Source organism: Papio anubis, chromosome 1 (assembly GCF_008728515.1).
Source record: "Papio anubis isolate 15944 chromosome 1, Panubis1.0, whole genome shotgun sequence".
Taxonomy (NCBI): Eukaryota; Metazoa; Chordata; class Mammalia; order Primates; family Cercopithecidae; genus Papio; species Papio anubis.
The window spans coordinates 192,958,427-192,983,508 of NC_044976.1; the positions used below are offsets into that span (position 1 = coordinate 192,958,427).

General features: G+C 38.5%; 1 protein-coding gene across 3 annotated transcripts; it reads right to left on the bottom strand.

Annotated features, from left to right (window-relative positions):
- On the bottom strand, nucleotides 1–23,991 carry TIPRL (TOR signaling pathway regulator). 3 transcript variants are annotated; one of them, XM_003893516.3, is made up of 7 exons: nucleotides 23,655–23,991; nucleotides 18,350–18,529; nucleotides 17,546–17,645; nucleotides 10,940–11,071; nucleotides 6,139–6,234; nucleotides 3,110–3,172; nucleotides 1–2,189 (listed from the first exon to the last, which is right to left on the bottom strand). In XM_003893516.3, the coding sequence occupies exons 1-7, from the start codon at nucleotides 23,756–23,758 to the stop codon at nucleotides 2,046–2,048; spliced, it is 819 nt and encodes a 272-aa protein (XP_003893565.1). In that variant the 5' UTR covers nucleotides 23,759–23,991; the 3' UTR covers nucleotides 1–2,045. The 3 variants fall into 3 exon arrangements, with proteins under 3 accessions (XP_003893565.1, XP_009191597.1, XP_009191604.1); XM_009193333.4 differs by lacking the exon at nucleotides 23,655–23,991 and adding an exon at nucleotides 23,052–23,618; XM_009193340.2 differs by lacking the exon at nucleotides 10,940–11,071.
- Between the last annotated feature and the right edge of the window lie 1,091 nt (nucleotides 23,992–25,082).

The window sequence follows — 25,082 nt, forward strand, 5'->3', positions numbered from 1 at the left end:
TTGATCAATAATTCCTTATTGTTTATTCTCCTCTTACAAAAAGACACTTGGGACAAATAAATATAAAATGGCATATATCATATTTAGCAACGGGCAAATACACATTTTCTTGGTATTCTCCACAAGAATAAACTAATAAATTTTTCTGAGGCATACTTGTTCTATCCATTTCTTACCCTCTAAAAAAAAAAGGCAATTATTTTAATTCCCTGTAATTTTTAACAATGAATTCTCAAAATAAGTAATCTAGGACTATTCAGGGACCAAGACATCTGAATCAACAAGTTAAAAAAAAAATGTGTCTGTACACACACACACACACACACACACACACGATGTTGCCCAGAAACTCCAACTAATGAAGAGTCTTACATGTTTTTCATTTGATATAGTTTGCATGAATAGTCTGTTCTGTTCAAATCTGAATTACAAATAATATAAAACAGAAAGCAAGCTGAGCACAATGTGTGTGTGTGTGTGTGTGTGTGTGTGTGTACTTTTCTGTCCTAAGAGAAAACATTAAATACAGGTATATTTAATATACAGTGAACATACCATGTGTTTTCTTAAAGCCAACAAAATCCTGATTTCCTGTAGCTTGGAGGTGATACAGAAGGCAGAAGACAAATACCAAATTTAGATAATAAAATATACCCTGCCTATGGGCTCCAGCAATACACCAGAGTTTGAGCAATGATGGATATCTAAGTGTATATGTTTTGTTAAAATTTGTCTTCAGGCAAATACCTGAAGAGTTTTGCTAATACTTTAAATCAAATATTCTTACTTAATGATTTATCCATCAAATGGAAATACGTACAACATATTTCAAATCAGAAAAGGGGTGAATTTTCCCCCTGCCCTTCAAAAAATTATTTTTAAAAACCCGCTTCAAATAATTTATTTGGTGCTTTTTAATCACTTTTCACTTTATGAAGACCATTTTTCTAGAAAGGCAGACAAGAATATAAAATGACTAAGGGGTTATTATCAAAATAATCAAATGGAATTGAAATTTACTTCTGTGTACTTTCTGTACTCCCTGTCTTGTGCTAATTACATTTTACTTCATCCCCTGTAATGTTACAAATATGCACCTTAATATAGAAAAACTGGTTTTTATATTTTAAAACCCCCTCCTCCTCCTCACCTATCTTCCCAAATATTTTAAGCAGAAAATCAATCTTGTTGCTTTAAGGATTGATGTAATATTTGCTAAAAACAACCCCTAATAAACCCTTTAGACTTTTTCGAACCAGCACCAAATTTAAGGGGTTTATTCACTCTGAGGTTGCATGGAAGATGGAAATTAAAAATATCAGTATAAGTAGAACCACATTTAAGAAAAAGCACCTAAAGATGGAGGACAGATAACTCCTATCTATTAGTGGTAAACCATATTCATGTTTCTATGTATATAATAAGTTCTCCAAAAATCTAGGTATTTTTGGTTCTGGTACTAAATCTAAATTTTTTTTTCTTTTTAATTTCAAAGCCAATTTAAAACAGGGGGGAAATACATTTTCAAAATTTTGGGGGTGAAGTTTACTACCCTATGAGACTAATTTTGTATGTGGCAAGTTGCAACTCCAGAGGTGTGAATAAATATCAGAAAGCCCAAAGTGGAGAGCCAGTCCATCAACATGCACGATCAGGTATCCTATGAAAGTCACAAGGCATTGGGATTCGGTGATTTACATTAACCTCCTCATGGTAGAAGGTAGTGTTTAATGATGAATGCAGACTGTGCTCATTGCTCATGAGACACACAGAACACTATTGCTGAGGTCCCACTTTGTGATAATTTAGAAATCATCCAAATTTAATTCCAGAAAATGTAAATCTGGAATATGAATGTGAAGACAGACAGTACAAATAGCAGTTGAGTGAAACCTGCCTGTAACGATCTTTATTTTTTTTTTCCTTTAAGGCTACAGAAAATCTGTACATAAACAAGGCAATTAATTATCATAATAAAAACAACCCCTTACAAATAGCCAAGGTGTCCAGTCAGATTCCACAGGGAGTATATGTTGTATCACATTCTATTCCACTTGTGTACTTTTCTGTGAGTCTGCTGGGTTAGGATCGATTCTTTCTGGAAATATTAGCTTCTCACAGACTGCTTCCTTTATTGGTAAATACTGGGATATTTCATTAGGTTCCGTGAAGAGGGAAGGTGGAACATGCTAGGAAATACATAAGTCATATTAGCATATTCAGTTATTATACTGACATTTCTTGAAAATGTTTTGATTCAAGCATTCATAAAGCATGGGAATTTTAAAATCAGGTGCATTATATGCATATGTGCTCCTAAAAATAATAGGTATTTCTTGTTACTGAATCATTCAACTTTGTTACTGAATGATTTCATCAAAGATCACAGGGTTATATAATTTATAATGTTCCCACAAATGTAGCGAGAATTTAATATATTAATCCAACCCTATGTACCTGCTGCTTTTCTAACTTGAAAACACTAGTCTTCCGTTAGAGCCCAGCATGTAGTATACAATAGAATCTAAGTAACTTTTTTATTCCAAGTATATTCTATACACAGACAGAAATAAGCACTAAGGGTAAAAAAAAAGAAAACCAAGTTCATCGGAAGGTATCAATTTTTAAGCAACCCATTATAGAATCCTAAGTTCTAAGGAAGGCTTCACAGGTCCCAGGGGAGTAAAAAATAAGGAAAAATGATGCCAAAACAAACAAATCATGGTATAGAATCACCACATCTTAGGAAGAGAAAAGGAGACTGTGTAGAAAGAAATAAAGTGGCAGGGTGGTAAATGGAAAGAACATCCATCACCAGCCAGTTATGTGACTCAGAGTAAGTCACACCTCTGGGTTTCAATTTCTCCAGAACAAAATGTGAAAATTAGATTAGATGAGGCTTAAGTACCTAGCAGCTCTAAATGTTCTTGTATTTGAGGTAAGGTCAGAAAAGTTATGCTCCAGTAGAATTTATCCTATAGAGCCCCCCTAGGTGAATGAATGGGTTTGGGGATATAAACTTGGGTGGTTGGGGTTAGGGGTATATACTACTTAAATTAAAATGAAACATTAAAATTCAACGTCTAAAAACTGATATTTAAGTATTTACCATCAAATTAGAAATTTTGCTTTCTCGTGATGTATATTCTCGTAACATGTAGGTCTTGTCAGCCTGTATTTAAAAATAAACAAGTTTCAACAAATTTAATTATACTGATTTACAAAATCCTTTCTATCAAATAGACTGCCTACATTTTAGAACAGGTTGTCAAAACAGCATGCAGTCTAATGAGAACATCTTGTTCTACACTGAGATAACTCCTATTTAATCCACGTCGAGAACTCTGGATTATTATTTCCAATTTCTATACATTATAATAACGATACACATATGTAAACAGATTTAATAATTACCATGTAAGAGAAATATAGCAAAGATTTTACTTTGAAAGAATGTGTATATAAATGAAATATGCAAGAGATTTTTAAATTACTTCAAGTTTGAAACATCTTTCCCTTAAGCCATCTTATCATTTACCTACATAATTGTGCTACTTTTATGTTGCAAAACCATGCTTTAAAATTTTTTTCTTTCCTATTCCACAAAGCTCTTATCAAATAGCTTATTTAAAATCACCTTTTTTGTACTTCAGTTTTTCCCATTTATTTTTGGTTAGGTTTTATAACAGCAATTTACTATAATTTACGTCTTGAAACACTTTTCAATAAAAGAAAAACCACAAAACTATACGCCTTTAAGGTTTCACTCTCTTGTATTGATAAAAACAGATTAATAGTCACTGTAGGAAAAAAAATCAAATAATATAAAAGAAAAAGTATAAATCATCAGTGATCACAGCATATAGGTAGCAGTACCTTTAATACTTAGAAATCTCTACAGAGAATCTCATGTAACTAAACTCATACTTGCTTTTTAAAGTTCAACACTGAAATGAGTATCTTTCAGAATTACTTAAATATCAATCTCTGCAACCAATTTTAATAATTACGTATTTTTATACCATGTGGATATAAACAATTTAATCAACGGCCATTTAATGGGCATTAAGTTCCTACTTTCCTTCCTTTCTGCTATTATAAACAACATTACTGTGAATATTCATGTACAGACAACTCTGAGTAATTGTCCAATTAATATTTGTAGATTATTATATAAAAGAATCCTTTTAGGATAAATTTCTAAAATTCAGTGTTGTTTAATTAAAAGAGCATTTTTAACATTTAGGCCAGGTGCGGTGGCTCATGCCTGTAATCCCAGCACTTTGGGAGGCCGAGGCAGGTGGATCACTTGAGGTCAAGAGTTCAAGATCAGCCTGGTCAACATGGCAAAACCCCATCACTCCACTAAAAATAAAAAAAAAAATTGCCAGATGTGGTGGTGGGCGTCCATAATCCCAGCTACTAGGGAGGCTGAGACACGAGAATTAGTTGAACCCAGGAAGCAGAGGTTGCAGTGAGCCAAGATTGCACCACTGCATTCCAGCCTGGGCGACAGAGCAAGACTCCATCTTAAATAAATAAATAAATAACAGATTTCCCTTTCTGGGGGACAAAAATATAGTCTATGTTTAGTACTTTGTCACCACTTTTAAAAAGAAAAACGTCTATCACTGTCACCATGTTATTTCAAGAAAAAAAAAACCATCCCTAAGTGAAGGGTTTAGAAAACACCAATGCAATCCTATCTTACTAGGTTCAAATTCCAGTTCTGTCACCTACTAACTGTAAAACTTATGTATGTTTCTTTTTTTTAATGTTCTTTGAGACAGGGTCTTGCTCTGTCACTGTAGCCTCAACCTCACCAGCTCAAGCGATCCTTCCACCTCAGCCTCCCAAGTAGCAGCTAGGACTACAAATCCGTGCCACCATGCATGGCTAATTGTTTATTTTTTGTAGAGACGGAGGTCTTGCTATGTTGCCCAGGCTGGTCTCAAAGTCCTGGGCTCAAATGATCCTCTCACCACAGCCTCCAAAAGTGTTAGGATTATAGGCATGAGCCACCACACCCGGCTCACCTAAGCTATTTAATCCTTCTTTGCCTTAGTTACATCAGGATAAAACAGAGATAATATCAATATTATTGATAATAAAACAGATAATATAATAAAACAGAGATAATATTGATTTCATAGGGTTGTTATTAGACTTAACTATTACTATGACTACAGTAACTAACACTGGCGGTCTCTTCTCTAATTCCTCATTCTACATAATCGCGAATTTTATGTTAAAGATTCATTCAGAAATTAAGCCCTCCTCCTCTTTTTTTAAACACTTAAAAAAAAAAAAAAAAAACCCTGCATGTTAACAGCTCTTTCAGATGGAACATAGGGATTTCAAACTTTAAAACAACTATCAAAATAATTATATAATACAAATTTCAGGAGGCCATGTAATTGGCCTGATTAAAATATATATATATATATCTATAAACACATTTTTTTTAGATGAAGTTTTACTCTTCTTGCCCAGGCTGGAGAGCAATGGCGCCATCTTGGCTCACTACAATCTCTGCCTCCCAGGTTCAAACGATTCTACTGCCTCACCTTCCCGAGTAGCTGGGATTACAGGCACTCGCCACCATGCCTGGCTAATTTTTTGTACTTTTAGTAGAGATGGGGTTTCACCACGTTGGCCAGGTTGTCCTCAAACTCCTGATCTCAGGTGATCTACCCACCTCGGCCTCCCAAAGGGCTGGGATTACAGGCATGAGCTACAGTGCCCGGCCTTGGCCTGATTAAAATATTAATGTACTTCCTGTATACTAATGTACATCAGAACATTATACAAACAACATATACTGTAAACAAAGGTAAGAGTTAAAGGACAGTTTTCTTAAACATGGATTAAGTACTTATAAAATTTTTTCAAAAGACCCCTCCCCAACTAGGGACTGTCTTTTAGAAAACATTTTGAGTCACCAGAACCTTTGTAAAAGAAAATGTAATGTTTTCATAATAGCCTGCAGTGAACAGTGAATGTGAAACACTCAGACTTAACAGTTAGAAAGACTGCCATATAATACAGATTGTTTAATTTCAAATTCTCAGATTGACAATGAAACAACACAAACAAGCCCAGTATCAATTAGTATATTCATTAAACAAGAATAAATACCTCATGGTAAAGTCTCGTGTCATTCATTCTGATAAGCACCCCATCAATTCTCAAGAAAAACCGCAACAGCAGGAAAAAGCTAGAAGGCATTACTCTCTGGAAAAAAAAAAAGGTACATTAATATTTTAATAAAAATTAAATATTTTATTACTTTACTGAAAGAAAAAATTTAAAAAAAAAAAACCCAAAACACTGGAATAAGGCTGAATTCACAGTTTATAAAAATCTCTCAACTAGAAGCTCTTTGTCCTAGCTCCAACTAGCCTCAAAACCTTGTGCAAACTATTTAACATCATGGTTTCGGTTTCCTAAAATATTTTTTCTGGTGGGGGGAGATATTGAGGTTTAAAAGACTTAAAAACATACCCAAGTAATGTAAACATTATAATGTTTATTTTAAAAAATGACAGGTACTGATAGTAAATGTCAACACCAATAAAACCAAAATGAAAGAACAACCTAGTTCTTTGTCACTACTCACTTATTCACTTTACATAAAACAAAGCAACAGACCGTACACAGAATGCTCTAATTCAGTTCAACCAATAGGCACTACTTCATATTGCTAAATACCTGGTTTATCAGAACACTATAACGCATCTTAACATCTTTCATCTGTGGCACATCTACAAATTCCTCTGCTTTCCAAGTATAACTACTAAAGATAGGCAGAGTCAGTGGAGAAAGTATAAGGTGGGTCCTGGTGGCAGGGAGGGAGTGGTTGAATGGAATGTGAGGTATTTGGGTCTTTAAAATGAAAATGTTTAGCCGGCATGGTGGCTCACACCTATAATCACAGCAGTTTGGAAGGTTGAGGTGGAAAGATCACTTGAGCCCAGGAGTTCAAGACCAGCCTGGGCAACAGAGTCAGATCTCATCTCTACAAAAAATATAAAAAATTAGCAAAGCATAGTGGCACAAGCCTGTAGTCCTAGCTACATGGAAGGCTAAGCTGGGAGGATGGCTTGAGTCTGGGAGGTCAAGGCTGCAGTGAGCCACGATCATGCCACTGCACTCCAGACTGGGCAACAGAGGAAGACCTTGTCTCAAAATTAATTAATTAATTAATTAAGGTGAATATGCTTGGCCATTTGCTAAATAAATATCTATTATCTACTAACACCAAGTTCTTACGATAGCAAGTCGTGTATTTATATAAATGAAAAAACAGAATCCCAATGCTCAAAAAGGTTATCAGCCAGGGAAACTGTCAAACAGATGTGGTAGCTGCTATAATAGAGGTATGCACAAGCCTCGATAAGCATTTGAAAAAGAAGTATGTAAGTGTGCTAAAGAACATCAGATAAGACAAAGCTTGAACTGACCACAGAAAGAACAGTTGGAGATGGGATGGAGAATTTCAGAAAGGGGAACTGCCTGTACAAAAAGTACTGAGGCATGAAATAGTAACATATACTCAGGGAACTGCCTATAATCTTATATATAGGCACGGGGCTACATTAATGATAAAGAAGAAATAACAGTAACCCAGTAATGATACTGACTTAACCACCTGGAGAGTCACCATCCACAGGCCAAATTCTTTTCTGCCTTAGGACCATTACACACCCTCTTCCCTTACCTGGAGTATTCTCCTGACTAATGTTCACTTGTCCTTCAGAATTCAGTACACATGTCATTTCCACAGAGGGGCCTTTCTTACCATTCCATATCACAATAGATTTCTCTTGGTATTCTCTCTCATAGTACTCCACTATAAATTAACAGATTTGTAACTATCTTCATTTATGTTTCTACTTGACTGTAGGCTCCATGATGGTGGAAATATCTGCTTTGTTTATCATCACATCTCTATTGCTTAGAAAAGTACCTAGCACACAGCAGGTGCTCATTAACCATTTTCTGGATAAAACTGAGGCTAGAAGGCATTAATATCTTTGCTAGAGAAAAGGCTCTGAGCCAAACTGTATTCTGACGGGGTTATCGGCAACAGACTTAAAAACAAGACTTATAGTAAAGGAAAGCTGTAGAAATAACCTGACTTATGACAACTTGACGTCCCAACAAATTGGGAAGCACATCATTATTATTTGACATTACTACACAGTGGTATGTGTAATTTATGGAAAGACTGACTTGCAACATTTCTTCAAATTTCAAAATTAGTTACTAACAGTCACACTGGACACAACACAGGCAGTAAACCGAAGTATCATTTTAGCATGGCACAGCGGAAAGAGTAGGAATTAGGAGACCAGAGCTCTAGTGCCAATACAATAGCATATTTTAGGGCAGTAGTTCTTTCCTAGGGGACGTTTGGGAATTTGTGAGGGTATTTTTTGTTGTCACATCAATAAGCAACCAATATCGACCGTTAGTGAATAAGCACCAGAACAACAGATCTGGGATGCACAGGGCAATCCTATACAACAAAGTCCAATCCTGCATTCCACAAAACTTGCAATATCTTACCAGACATTCACAGAGGTGAAAAAGCCTACTTATAATGATCTGACTTTAGACCCTAATTCCATTTTACATAGATAATAAAAAAAACATCACCTAATTATCCAGGAAGGCAACTATTTTCCAAATCAAGGAAAGATTATACTTTGTTTTACTTAGAACTTCTCTAAGAGTTGTTCACCATTTTGGAAAATTGTATTAGAGTCACTGATTGATACCTTACATCTCCGTCAGCCTACATATTTTGCTGTCATATTTATGGTGACTCGGTATGCAAATATAAGTACCTGACTGCTTCATTATATCTTTGGTGCAGTCATATTATGCATTTAAGTATTAAAATATATTTTATTCTAAACCAATTTCCTTTAATTTTATAATTAAAATACGTTGAATGCTGCAAAGTAGGTGGATTAAATAACCTACAAATTTCACTACAGGGTAGTAATATCTATAAACTAATACTTCAGCTTAAAGTAGTTGGTAAAAAAAATGCTCTTCAGTTTCAGACTTACTATGTATTCTTATACACACACATGTATACACATATCCTCTCGAGCAACTCCATCCACAAAACCACATGTGCTTCCCAAATACCGACCCACTTATAGACATGATATATATACCCTTTTGAATACAAATGCACACCCAGATATGCCAACTCATAATGAACATTTAGCATAGTCAGTTCAGAAGGTGGGTAGACAAGTGGAAAGATACAAGACTAGATGAGCTGAAGAGAGAATAAATCTAAACCAAAAAAAAGTAAATTTAGAGTTATAAGTGAGCAAAGGAGGAAAGCATATGAAAACAACTATCTAATGCTAGAATAATGACATATATTAGATGATACAAAGAAAACTTTGCAATTAGTTTTATGACCTTAAGCTATCTTTTTGGGCCTTGTCTATAAAATATGGAGGCTACATAAAATGATTCTCTAAAAATTCATTACAATTTCAAAATCCTTTGATTCTACCAAAAAAATTGACTTTTATTTTTAGATAAGTAAAGATAAAATAAAAATAAAATAAAAATTTTTACTTATCTAAAAACAAAATTATTTTGTCTCCCAAGCTGGGGTACAGTGGCACCATCATAGCTCACTGCAGCCTTGACCTCCCGGGCTCAAGCAATCCTCCTGCCTCTGCCTTCCCAGTAACTAAAATTTGACTTTAAAGCTGCTTTTGTATTATTTTCATTCTTTAAATCACAGCATCCACAATCATTATGCCCCAAGAACAATGTTTGATGTCAGGGTCTGTCTTTGACAGATCTCATGACAAATGCTATAATCGAGAGGTTTTTAAAAAGGAGAATAGAAAAGAGATATTTAACTCTGTGTAAGGGAGATGTGAAGGGCCTTGCAGAAAAGGTGATATTTTAGCTGGGTCTTAAAGGAGGAGGCATTTAGTAAAAAGTTTCAGTTGAGTTTTTTCTGGAAAGTATTAGAAACCCAATTATTATCTAGTAGTAAACAAATATGAATAACCACACTTATTATTTCTGTTTTCTACTTCTTTTTTTTTTTTTTGAGATGGAGTCTTACTCTGTCGCCCAGGCTGGAGTGCAGTGGTACGATCTTGGCTCACTGCAAGCTCCGCCTCCCGGGTTCAAGTCGTTCTCCTGCCTCAGCCTCCCCAGTAGCTGGGACTACATGCGCCCACCACCGTGCTGAAAATTGAAGTGGTATCTGAATGATGCACTGAAATCATAACACATGGGTCATTTTAAAAAATGACATCCACCTTGCTGTCTGCAGATCCTATCAACACCATTTTTAATCCAAAATGTGAAAATTAAGCCACAGTCTTCATTTAAGTTAAATAATAAATAAACTAAGCAGGTCTATTAAAAATGCTTTGCTAAAATAAAGCCTTAAGAATACACTAATATTTTGTGAATTTTATAATGGATATTCAATAAGATATATGCTAGATCTAAGTGAAATTGTACATGACATCATGTTAAGGCTCAGGGTCATTCTTTTTTTTTTTTTTTGAGGCGGAGTCTCGCTCTGACACCCAGGTTGGAGTGCAGTGGTGCAATCTCAGCTCACTGCAAGCTCCACCTCCCGGGTTCACGCTATTCTCCTGCGTCAGCCTCCCGAGTAGCTGGGACTACAAGAGCCTGCCACCACGCCCGGCTAATTTTTTATATTTTTAGTAGAGACGGGGTTTCACCGTGTTAGCCAAGATGGTCTTGATCTCCTGACCTCGTGATGCACCCGCCTCGGCCTCCCAAAGTGCTGGGATTACAGGCGTGAGCTACTGTGCCCAGCCAGGCTCAGTGTTATTCAAAGTGAGTCATATTTTTGTACAATGTTACGAATGCAAGAAAAATATTAATTCTAAACAAAAATAATAATACTCACAATCTTCACACTCAGGCTTGAAACTCCATGATCATGAAGTTCATCCTCAAAAAGGAGAACTTCTTCAAAAAACTTAATCTGTTCTCTGGCTTTCAATTTTTCTGTATCTATATGATCTGTTGTAGGTACAACCTGAAAGAAAAAATTTTAAGGAGGAGCACATTTAAAAAAAAAGTTAAGTAGCTACAGAGACACAGGAAAGTAGTTTTCTTTTTTGCTTTGTTTTTTGTTTTTTCAATCAGTCTTTTCTGCATAGCCAGAGCACACAGTTCTAAATTTAGGTGTCATCTGTAGATATAAAAGATCAGAATATGGCTTGATTCTGAAAAACTGAAGATATTACAGATGTCCAATACTATAGCTTCACAAAAAAAAGAGTTAAAATTTATCATTTTTAATGCAAATCATATTAAAATCAACTTCTGTTGTGACTATGAGAAAATTAATCACCTAAAAATCAGTGTGATGAACTACTACTATCATAGAAGGTCATAGAACTTTTGTGCTGTGAAAGCCACTTTTAGGACATTCATATGGAACTTAAAAAATATTTTTTCATTAGAATGTTAGATATTTGCTCAGCCTAACTCCCCAAAACCTACAGCAAAATAAAGTGCTTTAAATAATGAGGTGAACAAGAACTTGTAGAGAAATTCTGAGGGGAAACTCCTAGCATTGCAAAGATGCTTTGAATGAAGTTGGCAATTTTTCAATGTATTATTTTGTAGCTCTAAGACATGCACACATAATCCAACAAAAGCATCAACAATCCTAAGGCAGATAATATCAGTAGCTCATTAAACTCAAGTGTCTCCTGAGCAGCACCCAAGTATGAATTGTGATACCATTTTCTACCACATCTAATTTCACTACGAAATGCTCAGCTGTTTTATTCTTTCACAGGTTTACCATAAACAACCATGACAATGCTTGTCAAACCATAGATATTTAGTAAATGCAGCTTTACTTAACAGTCATGATTAGGTCATTTGTTTGACTCATGGACAAAATTAGCAGATGGAGACTAATTTGAGATAACTAGATAAGAATCAGAAGAAAATTACAAAGGATGTTTACAACACTGCACAGATTTTGGGAGGAAATCTAAGGGAACATTAAGTGATCTAGGGGGAAAAGATGCCATGAAAAGGAAGTGGCAGTTTGTATATGATTTCCAGGAAGTAAAAAAATGTCCATAATTCTTCCATGGTCACTTAGAGATAACACTTAGCCCTAAGCAGTTTTAGTTCCAACTGTGTATGGAGCAGGTATAAGGCCACTCCTGAGGTGAAAATTGGGAGGGGGAGGGAGTTGGAGTGTGGGGGGAGGGCATATAATCAGTCCCCTGCATCACAGGTGTAAGTTTATGATCTCATTAAACAAAAGTTGGTCTGCCAACAAGGACTGCCTAAGGTTACACAACTTTAGTGTTAAATACACACACTTGTAAATTCCGTCCTTTTCATTTGATTTTAGTTCAAAGGAACACATTTTTAAATCCTCCTTATAGATACTCCTGAATCCCCCCAAAATAATCATTATCTGAATTTTCTCATTAGTATATTGCTTCATTAATGTTTCACGTATGCCTTAAGTAAGTGATTGATCAAAATGAGTCTGTCAGTTTTTCCATTTATGTACTTGTTCTTATAAAATGTTTGAAAGAGAAAGTCAAAAAACGAAGCATGAGTTAGGGATATCATATTTAACTTATTTATGCTAATGTTTCCATTTGCAAGGCTAAGTATGTCTAAAACTTCATACTTTTCAGCTCTCTCTCTTCCTCAACTCCACATATCTCCTCTCTGAACCCAGGCATCTAAAAAAATAACAACAACAAAATAATAACCAGCTAAATATAAAACATATGGGCTGGGCGCGGTGGCTCATGCCTGTAATCCCAGCACTTTGGGAGGCAAGGCAGCAGGATCACTTGAGGTCAGGGGTTTGAGACCAGCCTAGCCAATATGGTGAAATCTCGTCTTTACTAAAAGTACAAAAATTAGCTGAACGTGGTGGCAGACACCTGTAATCCTAGCTAATCAGGAGGCTGAGGCAGGAGAATCGCTTGAACCCGTGGGGCAGAGGTTGCAGTGAGCTGAGATTATACCATTGCACTCCAGCCTGGGCGACAAGAGGGAAACTCTACCTCAAAAAAAACAAATGCAACAGTATATTGGCAGAATAAGTAATCTAGACAAACCCTCTTGCCGAAGACAATTTAAAAAGCTGACTGAAAAAAAACAAAAACTTCCTAAAATCATCCAATGGCCAAGGCAGTATGGAGTTACTGGGCTGAGATCTGGAAAAAGACTGGAGCCCAGAAAAGTAAGTCTGTACTTGGCTGGCTTTTGCCCTGAGGCATAGCACTGGCTAATCCAGAGAAGAAGCTGGGCTCTGCTGGCTTTTGGTGCCATCGCTGCTCAGTGTTCACTAAGGGCAAGGACCCTGAAGAATTTCCTGCTTCCTCCCAAATCGGAGATGACACCCTAAAGAGCTATAGTAATTCCAGAGCATTTTTTTTTTTTTTGAGACAGAGTCTCGCTCTGTTGCCCAGGCTGGAATGCAGTGGCACCATTTCAGTTCACTGCAACCTCTGGCTTCTGGGTTCAAGCAATTCTTGTGCCTCAGCCTCCCAAGTAGCGAGGATTACAGGCACGTGCCATCACACTTGGCTAATTTTTTTGTGTTTTCAGTAGAGACAGGGTTTTGCCATGTTGGCCAGGCTGGTCTTGAACTCCTGACCTCAGGTGATCCGCCTGCCTCGGCCTCCCAAAGTGTTCAGATTCAGGTGTGAGCCACCGTGCCCAGCCTCAGAGCTTCTTATCTGCAGGCCCAGTACACCTCAAACTCTGGTTCTAGACCAAGGCAGGCAAACTAACACCTGTAGGTCAAATCTGCCCTGTTACCTATTTTTATGGGCTGCAAGCTAATAATGGCTAAATAATTGGAGAAAAAAAATCAAAAGAAAAATATTTCATGACACATAAAAATTATATGAAATTCAAATTTCACTGTCCATAAAGTTTTATTAAAGCATAGCCATGCCCATTCATTTATATATTGTCTATGAGTGATATAGACTATGATAGCACAGCTGAGTTGCTGCAACAGAGACCCTAAGGCCCACAAAGCCTAAAATATTTACGTCTGACTCTTTCCAGAAGAAGTTTGCAGAGCTCTGTCCTTGACTATGAATATTCTCAAGCGCCTGTCAGAACTAAACAAAAATCCTCTCTGAAGAAAAACATCATCATCCTAGAACTGAAACAAAAATAAAGAGGCAAATTAGAAGCCTAGATGTCATAACCCAGAACCAACTGAAATAAAAGACACCAGGGATTCCAGAAATAATTGAAATTATTAGGCCTTAGTCCATTTGGGCTGCTATTTAATATAATAATATACCATAGATAATACATCTACTTTTATTCTTGGTATTGCAATATTAACTTAGGTTCCCTAATACTTGATATACTATATTATCATAGTAACAGCTGCCATTTATTGAGATCTTACTGTAAAATACACACTGTTTTGAGATAGGGTGTCGCTCTGTCACCCAGGTTGGAGTGCAGTGGCACAATCACAGCTCACTGCAGCCTTGCCTTCCTAGGCTCAAGTGATTCTCCCACCTCAGCCTCCTGAGTAGCTGGGACTACAGACACGTGCCACCAGACCCAGCTAATTTTTCTATATTTTGTAGAGATAGGGTTTCACCATGTTGCCCAGGCTGGTCTCAAACTCCTGAGCTCAAGTGATGCATCTCAGCCTCCCAAAGTACTGGGACTAAAGGCATCAGCCACCACACCCAGCCTACATACATAATTTTATTTCCTACTTCACAACTAGTATTACCCTAGCTTAACAAAGGGACTGAAACAAGGCTTAGTAAGACTAAATTACTTTTCCAAGCTGGCAAATGATGATGCTGGGATTTTGAATCCAAATCTGTGTTCTGCCACAGCCTGAGCTTATTATCACCAGTGAGTGGGTAATCACATTGACATTTATCAGCAACACTTCAGAACAAATCACATTATAGGCTGAAGTATCAATAGGAGAGTACTGAACAAATGCTTTTTGCCTTCTACTACTCTCATACTCCCTGTTTCTACAGCTATAGTTCTCACAGCTAATGCTGCTTCATAACCTTCAGGAGACTTTTCCTAAGTCAGTCCACAAAGTAAGTCATCATCATTATTGTATGGGTTTAAAACAAGTTCCCATTTCCTCACTCCTGGCAATGAAATATCAAATGCTCTCAACAAAGTTTTTCAATCAGAAGAGAGGAAAGAGGAGAACACTAATCTATGAAGTAGTATAAAGGACTGAAATTACCTTGCTCTCCCATTAGACTGTAAAGGAGGAATTTTTGTCTGCTCTGCTGTATGCAAGGCTCCTAGGATTAGTACCTGGCATAGAGCAAGAGCTCAAGAAATATCTGTTAAATGAATGAATGAGTTTTTTCCTGGAAGCACAGAAAAATAGTTAAAACTTGGAATGTAGTAATGGCAGAAACTGAAGATAAGAATCATTAAGTTCCTGCTATGAACTTTTATCTTCATTAGACTCTAAAAATTTCTGCAGAGAAAAGGGGCCCAGACAAACACTATCTTCTTAACATTTCTGCCTAAGCACCAACATATGATATCAGGTTTCCTTGTTTTGAGATGGAGTCTCACTCTGAAGCCCAGGTTGGAGCGCAGTGGCGCGATCTTGGCTCACTGCAACTCTGCCTCCTGGGTTCAAGCAATTCTCCTGCCTCAGCCTCCCGAGTCTCCAACTCCTGACCTCAGGTGATCTGCCTGCCTCAGCCTCCCAAAGTGCTGGGATTACAGGTGTGAGCCACTGCGCCTGGATGACACAGGGTTTCCAATAGCTACTTTTAATATAAATATTTCAGGTTACACTAAAATAAATTCATTCTATGTAATAGTCTGTGATATTTAGAGACATTCAATCTAAACCAAATTTGCTTTATTTTATTTATTGTTTTTTGAAACAGAGCCTTTCCCTGTTGTCCAGGCTGAAGTGCAGTGGTGTGATCTCAGATCACTGCAACCTCCACCTCCTGGGTTCAAGCGATTCTCCTGCCTCAGCCTCCAAAGTAGCTGGGATCACAGGCACACACCACCATGCCCGGCGAACTTTTCCATTTTTAGTAGAGGTGGAGTCTCACTATGTTGGCCAAGCTGGTCTCGAACTCCTGACCTCAAGTAATCTGCCCGTCTTGGCCTCCCAAAGTCCTGGGATTACAGGCATGAGCCACTGCGCCCGGCCCAAATTTACTTCATTTTAGTCACACTATAAGATTTCAAAATATAGCTAATTTCACAATATAAGACCTACCAATTCCATCTTCCTAGTGTTATTTACCATGAATCTCTCTCTCTCTCTTTTTTTTTTTTTTTGAAATGGGAATCTCACTCTGTCACCCAGGCTGGAGTGCAATGGTGCGATCTTGGCTCACTGCAACCTCCGCCTCCCGGGTTCAAGCAATTCTCCTGCCTTAGCCTCCCGATTAGCTGGGACTACAGGTGCACTCCACCATGCCAGGCTAATTTTTGTATTTTTAGTAGAGACAGGGTTTCACCATGTTGGCCAGGCTGGTGTTGAACTCCTGACCTCATGATCTACCCACCTCGGCCTCCCAAAGTGCTGGGATTACAGGTGTGAGCCACAGAACCTGGCCAAATCTCTTCTTTTTTTTTTTTTGAGACAGAGTCTCATTCTGTCGCCCAGGTTGGAGTGCAGTGGCGCGATCTCAGCTCACTGCAACCTCCACCTCCCGGGTTCAAGCAATTCTCCTCCTTTAGCTTCCTGAGTAGCTGTTACTACAGGCATGCGCCACCACACCCAGCTAATTTTTGTATTTTTAATAGAGAAGGGATTTCACCATGTTGGTCAGGCTAGTCTCAAACTCCTGACCTCATGATCCACCTTCCTCGGCCTCTCAAAGTGCTGGGATTACAGGTGTGAGCCACTGTGTCTGGCCTGAATCTCTTTGCAAGCAGGGCTTACACAGACAGGACTTAATACTAATACAGAGCTTTAGAATTTATTGAGAGCTTCCCATAAATTATTTCACATCAAAACTCTGCTGTGAGGTAGATATTTCTGTTTACCCAATTTATTGATAAAACTGAGACTCAAGTAACTTACCTAAAGTCATTTCAGGTTCATATTCAGGGCAGGCAGGGCATAAACCTACTTTGTCTAACCAGAAGTTCTTTTTGCCCATATATTTGTTCATCTATAAACTTGTAAGCTACTAGCTAGCAGGTTCTGTCTAAATCACGTAATACATTACCAAGGCCCGAAACACATTTTAGTGTTTCTTGATAGTGATAATGATAACAATATGGCAGTCTGCCATTGCCACCAACTACAGTTTTAAAAATAAATCTTTCCATTAAGGCCATCTTTTATTTTCTGCTGATAAGTCAACAAGCAAAATCCCCTCACATTACATTCTGAGGGATGCCACAACAGAAAACAAGGACAATAAAAGTAGTTGCAAAAAATAACCCGTTACTAAAAAGTTCTAATGCTCAGACTGTCCAAGACAATTAATGACTCATAAAAGAAAAAAGTAAGATTTACCTTTAACTTAAGAGATTCTCCAAGTAAGGTTCCCTTATAATCTGTTGTATAGGTCCAATCGTATGGTTTAATAACCTCTTTGGAGTGTTCACCCTCCGTCCTCAAATACCAAAATGAGAAGGATCAGATTCAGTGATGCAGAATAGAGATTATCTGTATTTATATATCACATCCAATTATATTCTACAATAACATAAAATATCCTATTAAATATATACACTTGTTATAATTCACCAGTACAAGGTTTTTCTTACAGTTTTTCTACATTTATTGTTCTTTAACTTGTCATGTACTGATGTAGTCTTTTCAATTAGTCTGTACACTGCCTGAGGACACGGTTTAAAGGTTTATACTTCTTTGTATCATCTAAGGTACTTAGTACATATTAGGCACAAAGTAAATAATTGCTGATTTGACTATCAAAGAAAAACATGCTGTCTTAATTTCAATGCTTCTCAAATAGGATATTTATTAAGCATATCATAAGTAAACATTTTTCTTGAAAAATAGGAACATTAAATATAGCCTACTGCCTCTTCAATAAGGAATGCTGAAGAATTGAAAAAGTACATAGCTCAGCTCAGTTGTAATTCACTTTAATAAGAATTCAAGTAGTGGGGTAATTAACTTCCATTTTTATGTCTCAGAAAAATGAATTCTAGAATGATACAACTCTCATGTTTAATAATACCAGTTCTTCATTCTAACGACACACACGTATCATTACTGAATATTTTTTCAAGTCTTTCTCTTTTGTTTAACCTAATTATCTTTTTTGTTTAACCTAATTGACCAGATTCTCACCTGCTTTCTTGCCACTCTTCAGCACAGGCCACTTTAAGCATTCCTTGGTAGTTGTTTACACATCTTAATGCATCTGTAGCATTGAACTCAATTCCAAAGCCAGAGCCATGCTGGATTCTTAAAACGTTGTCTCCAAACATCATTTCAGGGAGAGATGGCATATGTAATTCATCGGCTAATCTATACATAACCAAAAGTCAGGTGAGATAATTTTATATCACTGTTGGCATTTTTGTTTCTTTTCCAACCCAGAGAATTCTTCCTACATTGCTGAATGAGTTACACAGCATATGATTTAATCAATATGATATATTTGCAAGGTCTACAAAATGCTTTCATCATCCATTCTTTCATTATCATATCTTATGGCACTGTACTAGGTAGTGGGCTAAATAAGATAATATATAAACACAGATATAATAGCTTATTATATTACTATAATATATAGCACACAGATATTACTATAATATATATCATGAAGGTATGAAGAAAAGATAGCAAAGCAAATAAAGATACTGTCCCTTGTAGGAAAATAATTTTTCCACTAAAATTTTCAATTGTTATAAGTTTCAAAAAGTGGTGATGAAAAAAGCAAAAGCACCTGATACTGATGAGGGAACCCAGCACTTGCCTATACAGACTTTCAGAAGGATTGTGTCAATTTACATTTCACCCCGGTGCAACAATCAAGCAAAAAATAACAGGAATTTAATAAAATCTACACACTTTGACCCAAAGTATCAGTTTTAGGATATCTGTACTAAAGAACAATTCCAAGTACAGAAAAAAACTATACACATTAATACTTACAATGGCTTTACTTATAATCGTGAAAAAGAAATACTCTGAATGTTTCATTATAAAGCAATAAATGATTATGCAAACCAAAGTATATCCATATGATGAAATATTACGGAACCATTACAAATGTTTAAAGAGAGAATATAATAATATGGAAAAATGCTTATGATAAAATAGTATGATCAAAATGCATATGATAAACAAGACCTATGGCCACGCAAGGCAAGGATTAAGTCATGCCCGACAAACCATAAAATCTCATTAAATGGTTTTTTATGTGCAATGGTATAATGTGCCTTACTTTCCAACCTGACTGGTATAGCATCACAAGACAGACAGTAGGCCCCCTTTTCTTAAGCATTCCTTTCTACTGACTTCAAGTCTTTAAACAAAGCTTAACACTGTTTTTTGTTTGTTTGTTTTTGAGACAAGGTCTTACTCTGTCACCCCAGGTTGGAGTGCAGTGGCAAGATCTCGGCTCACTGCAACCTCCGCCTCCCAGGTTCAAGTGATTCTCCTGCCTCAGCCTCCCTCGTAGCTGGGATTACAGGCGTCCGCCACCATGCTCAGCTAAGTTTTGTATTTTTAGTAGAGACTATTTTGGATAATCTTGAACTCCTGACCTCAGGTGATCCGCCCGCCGCAGCCTCCCAAAGTGCTGTATACACATTGTATATTTTTTACATCTATATGTGTATTTCTGTGTGCACATATCAGTGATCTAACTTTTTGAGGTGCAGGTCTTCAGGATGATACCTAACAATGTTACCTTTCATCATAATTTTAAGTAAAATTTATTCTTTGTTATTAGGAGATAGAAAATATTAAATACTTAAAAGATTAGATACAATAAACTGTAATTGGAATATATATTACATAAGATTCCATAAAATAAGTTTTAACTTGAATAATGCATACCAAATGTGAAATAATACGTGAGTCTGTGGGTTCTACCCAATACATCTGGAAAAATCTGGCAGTCCTATAAAATATTCCACTCATATATGTAAAAGAATCACTGTTACTAATTTACAGTCCTTCAATGTTCTAAATATAGAGTTTCTTAACCACGGGCCAAAATGCCCTATTTCTTTTTTCTTTTTTTTTGAGATGGAGTCTTGCTCTTTTGCCCAGGCTGGAGTGCAATGGCATGATCTCGGCTCACTGCAACCTCTGCCTCCCAGATTCAAGTAATCCTCCTGTCTCAGTCCCTCTAGTAGCTGGGATTACAGGCACGTGTCACCACGCCCGGCTAATTTTTGTATTTTTAGTAGAGACAGGGTTTCATCATGTTGGCCAGACTGGTCTCAAACTCCTGACCTCAGGTGATCCACCTGCCTTGGCCTCCCAAAATGTTGGGATTACAGGCGTGAGCCACCGTGCCAGGACTGAAAATGCCCTATTTCTAACATCAAGTTTCCCTCTTAAAAACAGGTATAACCAGTTATAAGGAGAGAAGACAGGAAGCTCCTCTGGTTTTAAGGTGCCTTAAATATTCATTAAAGGGAGTTTCTTTAATCCAATATTTTACCCAATCAATTTATTTAGCACCTTAGCGGTTTTTACAATCTATGGTAATGCATCACAGAAAAATTTAGGATTGGTGAGGGTAAGTCTTCCTTTTGTCATATAAAAAAGGCAGCTTTTTTTTTTTTTCAGTGGAGGGGACAGAGTCTCACTCTATCATCCAAGCTGGAGTGCAGTGGCATGATCTCAGCTCACTGCAACCTCCACTTCCCAAGTTCAAGTGATTCTCATGCCTCAGCCTCTGGAGTAGCTGGGAGTACAGGCCTGCACCACCACTCCCAGATAATTTTTTTTGTATTTCTAGTAGAGGCGGGGTTACACCATGTTGCCCAGGCAGGTCTTGAACTCCCGACCTCAGGTGATCCGCCCGCTGCGGCTCCCAAAGTGCTGGGATTACAGGCGTGAGTCGCTGCGCCCAGCCTCAGGCAAATTTATTTTTTAAATAATACATAAGGAGATTATAGATACGGAATTTTATTCCCTTAAAACTCTCCATGCATACAGCCATCTCTGGAGAATCTGTAAGTAAATTACATGCAGGCCCCAGTTTGAAGCTGACTGCTTTATATATAACTATATATTGTATTATGTTGGTGCAAAAGTAATTGTGGTTTTTAATTGCAAAACCGCAATTACTTTTGCACCGATCAGCAATTTCTCACAGAAAGTTATATGGGGAGGAGGCCAGGCACAGTGGCTCATGCCTGTAATCCCAGCACTTTGGGAGGCCAAGGGCAGGTGGACCATCTGAGGTCGGGAGTTCAAGACCACCCTGACCAACATGGTGAAACCCCATCTCTACTAAAAATACAAAATTAGCCGGGCATGGTGATACATGCCTGTAATCCCAGCTACTTGGGAGGCTGGGCAGGAGAATCGCTTGAACCCAAGAGGCGGAGGCTGCAGTGAGCCGAGATGGCACCATTGCACTCCAGCCTGGGCAACAAGAGCGAAACTCCTCTCAAAAAAAAAAAAAAAAAAAAAGAAAAAGAAAATTAAAAATAAATAAATCAATAAAAATACAAAAATTAGCCAGGTGTGTTGGCATGCACCTATAGTCCCAGCTACCAGGGAGGTTAAGGCAGGAGAACCACTTTAACCTGGAAGGCGGAGGTTGCAGTGAGCTGAGACTGCACTACTGCACTCTAGCCTGGGCCACAGAGTGAGACTGTCTCAAAAATAAAAACAAAATAAAAAGTAAATAAAAGTTATACAAGGCTAGGCACAGTGGCTCACGCCTGTAATCCCGGCACTTTGGGAGGCCAAGGCAGGTGGATCACCTGAGGTCCAGAGTTCAAAACCAGCCTGACCAACGTGGAGAAATCCCCGTCTCTATTAAAAATCGAAAAAAAAAAAAAGTTATAAAAAAAAAAGAAAAGACAGTTATATAGAGGAAAAACTCAAAAAAATAATTCAATTTGTGGTGGGATGAAGGGAAATTTTTTCCTTTATTTTTTGTATTTTTCTAATTTTTTTCAGTGAGTCTACTAGAATATCAACACTTATTTTCTTAAATTAGGAAGCAAGCATCGTTTCATGACTTTCCTCTCTTCCCTGGTCACTCCCTCTGCTCAAATCTTAAAATGCAAGTGCTCACTTAGGGTTCTATTTTATGACCTTTTCCTCTGGATGACTTCTAGATACTTTAATTCATTCCCAAAGCTCCAGGTACCAAATATAAGCAGATAATTCCCAAACTTAAACGTCATCTTTTTTGAGCTCCAAGATAAATATATCTAAATGCCTACTAAACATCTCCACTTTATGACCTATACCCACCTCACATTTCAGTAAACTAAACTCATCCTCTATCCAACACCCAGCCCCCATCTGCTCCTCCTCCTCCTATGCTTCTCATCTTGTTCAAAGGCAATACTATACATGCAACAATCCAAGCCAGAGATCTTGTCATTAGCATAGACTCTTCCTTTATTTCTCCTCCCATCAACTGGCCATCCCAGGGACTTCATCTTCTAAAACCTATCTTCTCTCTTACTAACTGGTCTCCTTCCCATCCCTGTGGACCAGCAATCCAGCCTCAACATGGCCTCCAGAGAAATCTTTCAGAGCCTACATCTGATAATGCAGCTCCTTCGGATAAAATTACACCCAGTGGTTGTTAGAGAAAATTGAAAATTCCTTAGCCTGGCATAAAAATTCCCCAGTATCTTGATTCCCCTGGGGCCTACCTCTCATTTCTCACAACACCCTCTATGGTACCTCACGCTCCAATCACACGGACACAGATCTTTAAACACATCATAGCTTTCACTCTCCCGGAGCCTCCGGCTTTACAGGCGTCCCCTGATTCCCCTAAATTTTGTCAAGATTCAGCCCAGGCATCAAAAACGCATTACAACTCACTCTGCCTGACCTGGTGGCATGCACCTATCCACAGTCCCCAGCAACGATTTTATCAAGATTCAGTTCAGGCATCCCAATTTCCTAGGTGGTTCGAGTCCCTAAAAGACCTCAAATCACTCCGTGTATATATCTTCATTACATTTATTCACGCTGTAATATAATTGTCTGTCTCTCTCACGAGACTGTGAATTGAGGCGCACGTTGTCTTTTACATTTCCTATCTCAAGCGCCAGGCACAGCACCTGACGTGCCAAAAACCAAACTAATCATCCCCGTCATTAACCCCTAAGAAAACAGGCAACAACCACCCAGAAAGGTGGTGCAGGCTGAGGCAGGAGGAGACGTTTGGTGAGGGGAACGTCCACCAGCACAGCCACACTCTACTCAAACCCAGGCGGAGTGACAGTTCACGAAAGCAGCTCCTGGCTATCCCCAACCAAAGGGTCCGGAAGTGTGGCTGGATTATTTATCGAAGTTGTCAATCAAAAGTCCGGTCCGGAGGGACAGAACCTCCGCCTCAGGGGAAAGGGGAGGGGCTGCACGGAGTTCGCCCTGCCTCCCTCCCTAGGCCAGCAACCGGCCAGCGCCCAGACCCCGTGCCCCGAAGCCTCACTTCTCCACATCTGCCGACTTCATGATGTGGGTCTTGGACGCCGTCAGCTTCCAGGGCCCGAAGCAGAAATCCCGGTGGCTGCTCTGGAAGCCGTGGATCATCATGGCTGAGGCAGGACCCGCAGAGGCCGCAAGAAATGGGCTGAAGCAGCGGCAGCTGCGAACACCGGTTCCTCCGCCTTCCTCCGGCCCAGCCTCCTAGGCTTTCGAGCCGTTACCATGCCCGGCCCCGCCCCCTGCCGGCCGACCCGGACGCTGGCTCTGCTTCCCGTCTTCTTCTCCGCCCCTTTGCTTTTTGCTTCCGGGACTAGTTGCTGTGGTTGCGTGACCCACGTCTTGCGTTACGACGCTCCGGAAAAAAGGAAAAAGGAGAAAGTTTGAAGGGAGGCACTTGGATTGCAGAAGGTGTGGTTAGGATCGCACCGCCCTCATGAACTCGTTGGGTGACGTCCTCTCGAAGGATTGTAGGGACTGCCAGGGAAGGGGAGGATGGCTCTCACTTGATCCTTACAGACCTCAAAGCAGTGTAATTATCTCGTGTGTTAGTGAATCGTGTTATAGAGGAAATTTTTGTTTTGAGGTCAAAAAGGAAGTGATCCCACAGAGTTTAGGAAATATAGCACCAACAAGATTTAGAAGTGGCCATCTCGCCACTCTTGACTATGACCAACTCCTATCAAAAACTGTATCCTCGTAGATATGCCAAGACTTTCCATGGCCTACTTGCTATGTAGGCATCCAGTATAGTGGAAACAACACAGCCTACTTAGTGCTAAATCTGCTTTTGCAACACTATTGTGTGAATCCTTGGGCAAACCGCTTATCTAACGATTTTAGGCTTCAGTTGCCTCAAAATGAGATGATTTTGTTAATGGAAAAAAACAAACTCTGTAAAAGGTTTTAAAGAGATTTATTCTCAACCAATATGAGTCACCATGGCTCGCGGAATAGTCCCAAGAGGTCCTGAGAAAGAGCATCCGAAGCGGTGGCGTTACTGTTTGTTTTATACATTTTAGGGAGTTGGGAATTGCTGGTAAAGTAAGTCAATATATGGAAGATATACATTGGTTCAGGCTAAGGAAGTGGGATGTCTTGAAGGAGAGGCTTACAGATCATAAGTGGATTGAAAGATTTTCTGATCGGCAATTTGTTGAAAGATTTAAGCTTTGGTCAGGCGAGGTGGCTCCTGCCTATAATCCCAGCATCTTGGGAGGCCTAGGTGGGAAGATTGCTTGAGTCCAGAAATCTGAGACCAGCGTGGGCAACATAGTGAGGCCTCATTTCTACAAACCATTTTAATTAACTGTATATGATGGCATCTGCCTGTAGTCCCAGGCTACTTGAGAGGCTGAGGTGGGAGGATCTTGAGCCCCAGAGGCTGCATTGAGCCATGATCATGCCACAGCACTCATGCCTGGATGAGCAAGAC

Excerpts from the sequence above, each read along its gene's own strand:
- TIPRL (XM_003893516.3), bottom strand. The coding sequence starts at position 23,758 with ATGATGATCCACGGCTTCCAGAGCAGCCACCGGGATTTCTGCTTCGGG. Across the intron at positions 18,530-23,654 it reads AAGTCGGCAGATGTGGAGAA|ATTAGCCGATGAATTACATA; the intron begins GTGAGGCTTCGG and ends GGTTATGTATAG. Across the intron at positions 2,190-3,109 it reads GCAAAATTTCTAATTTGATG|CATGTTCCACCTTCCCTCTT; the intron begins GTAAATACTTAA and ends TGTATTTCCTAG.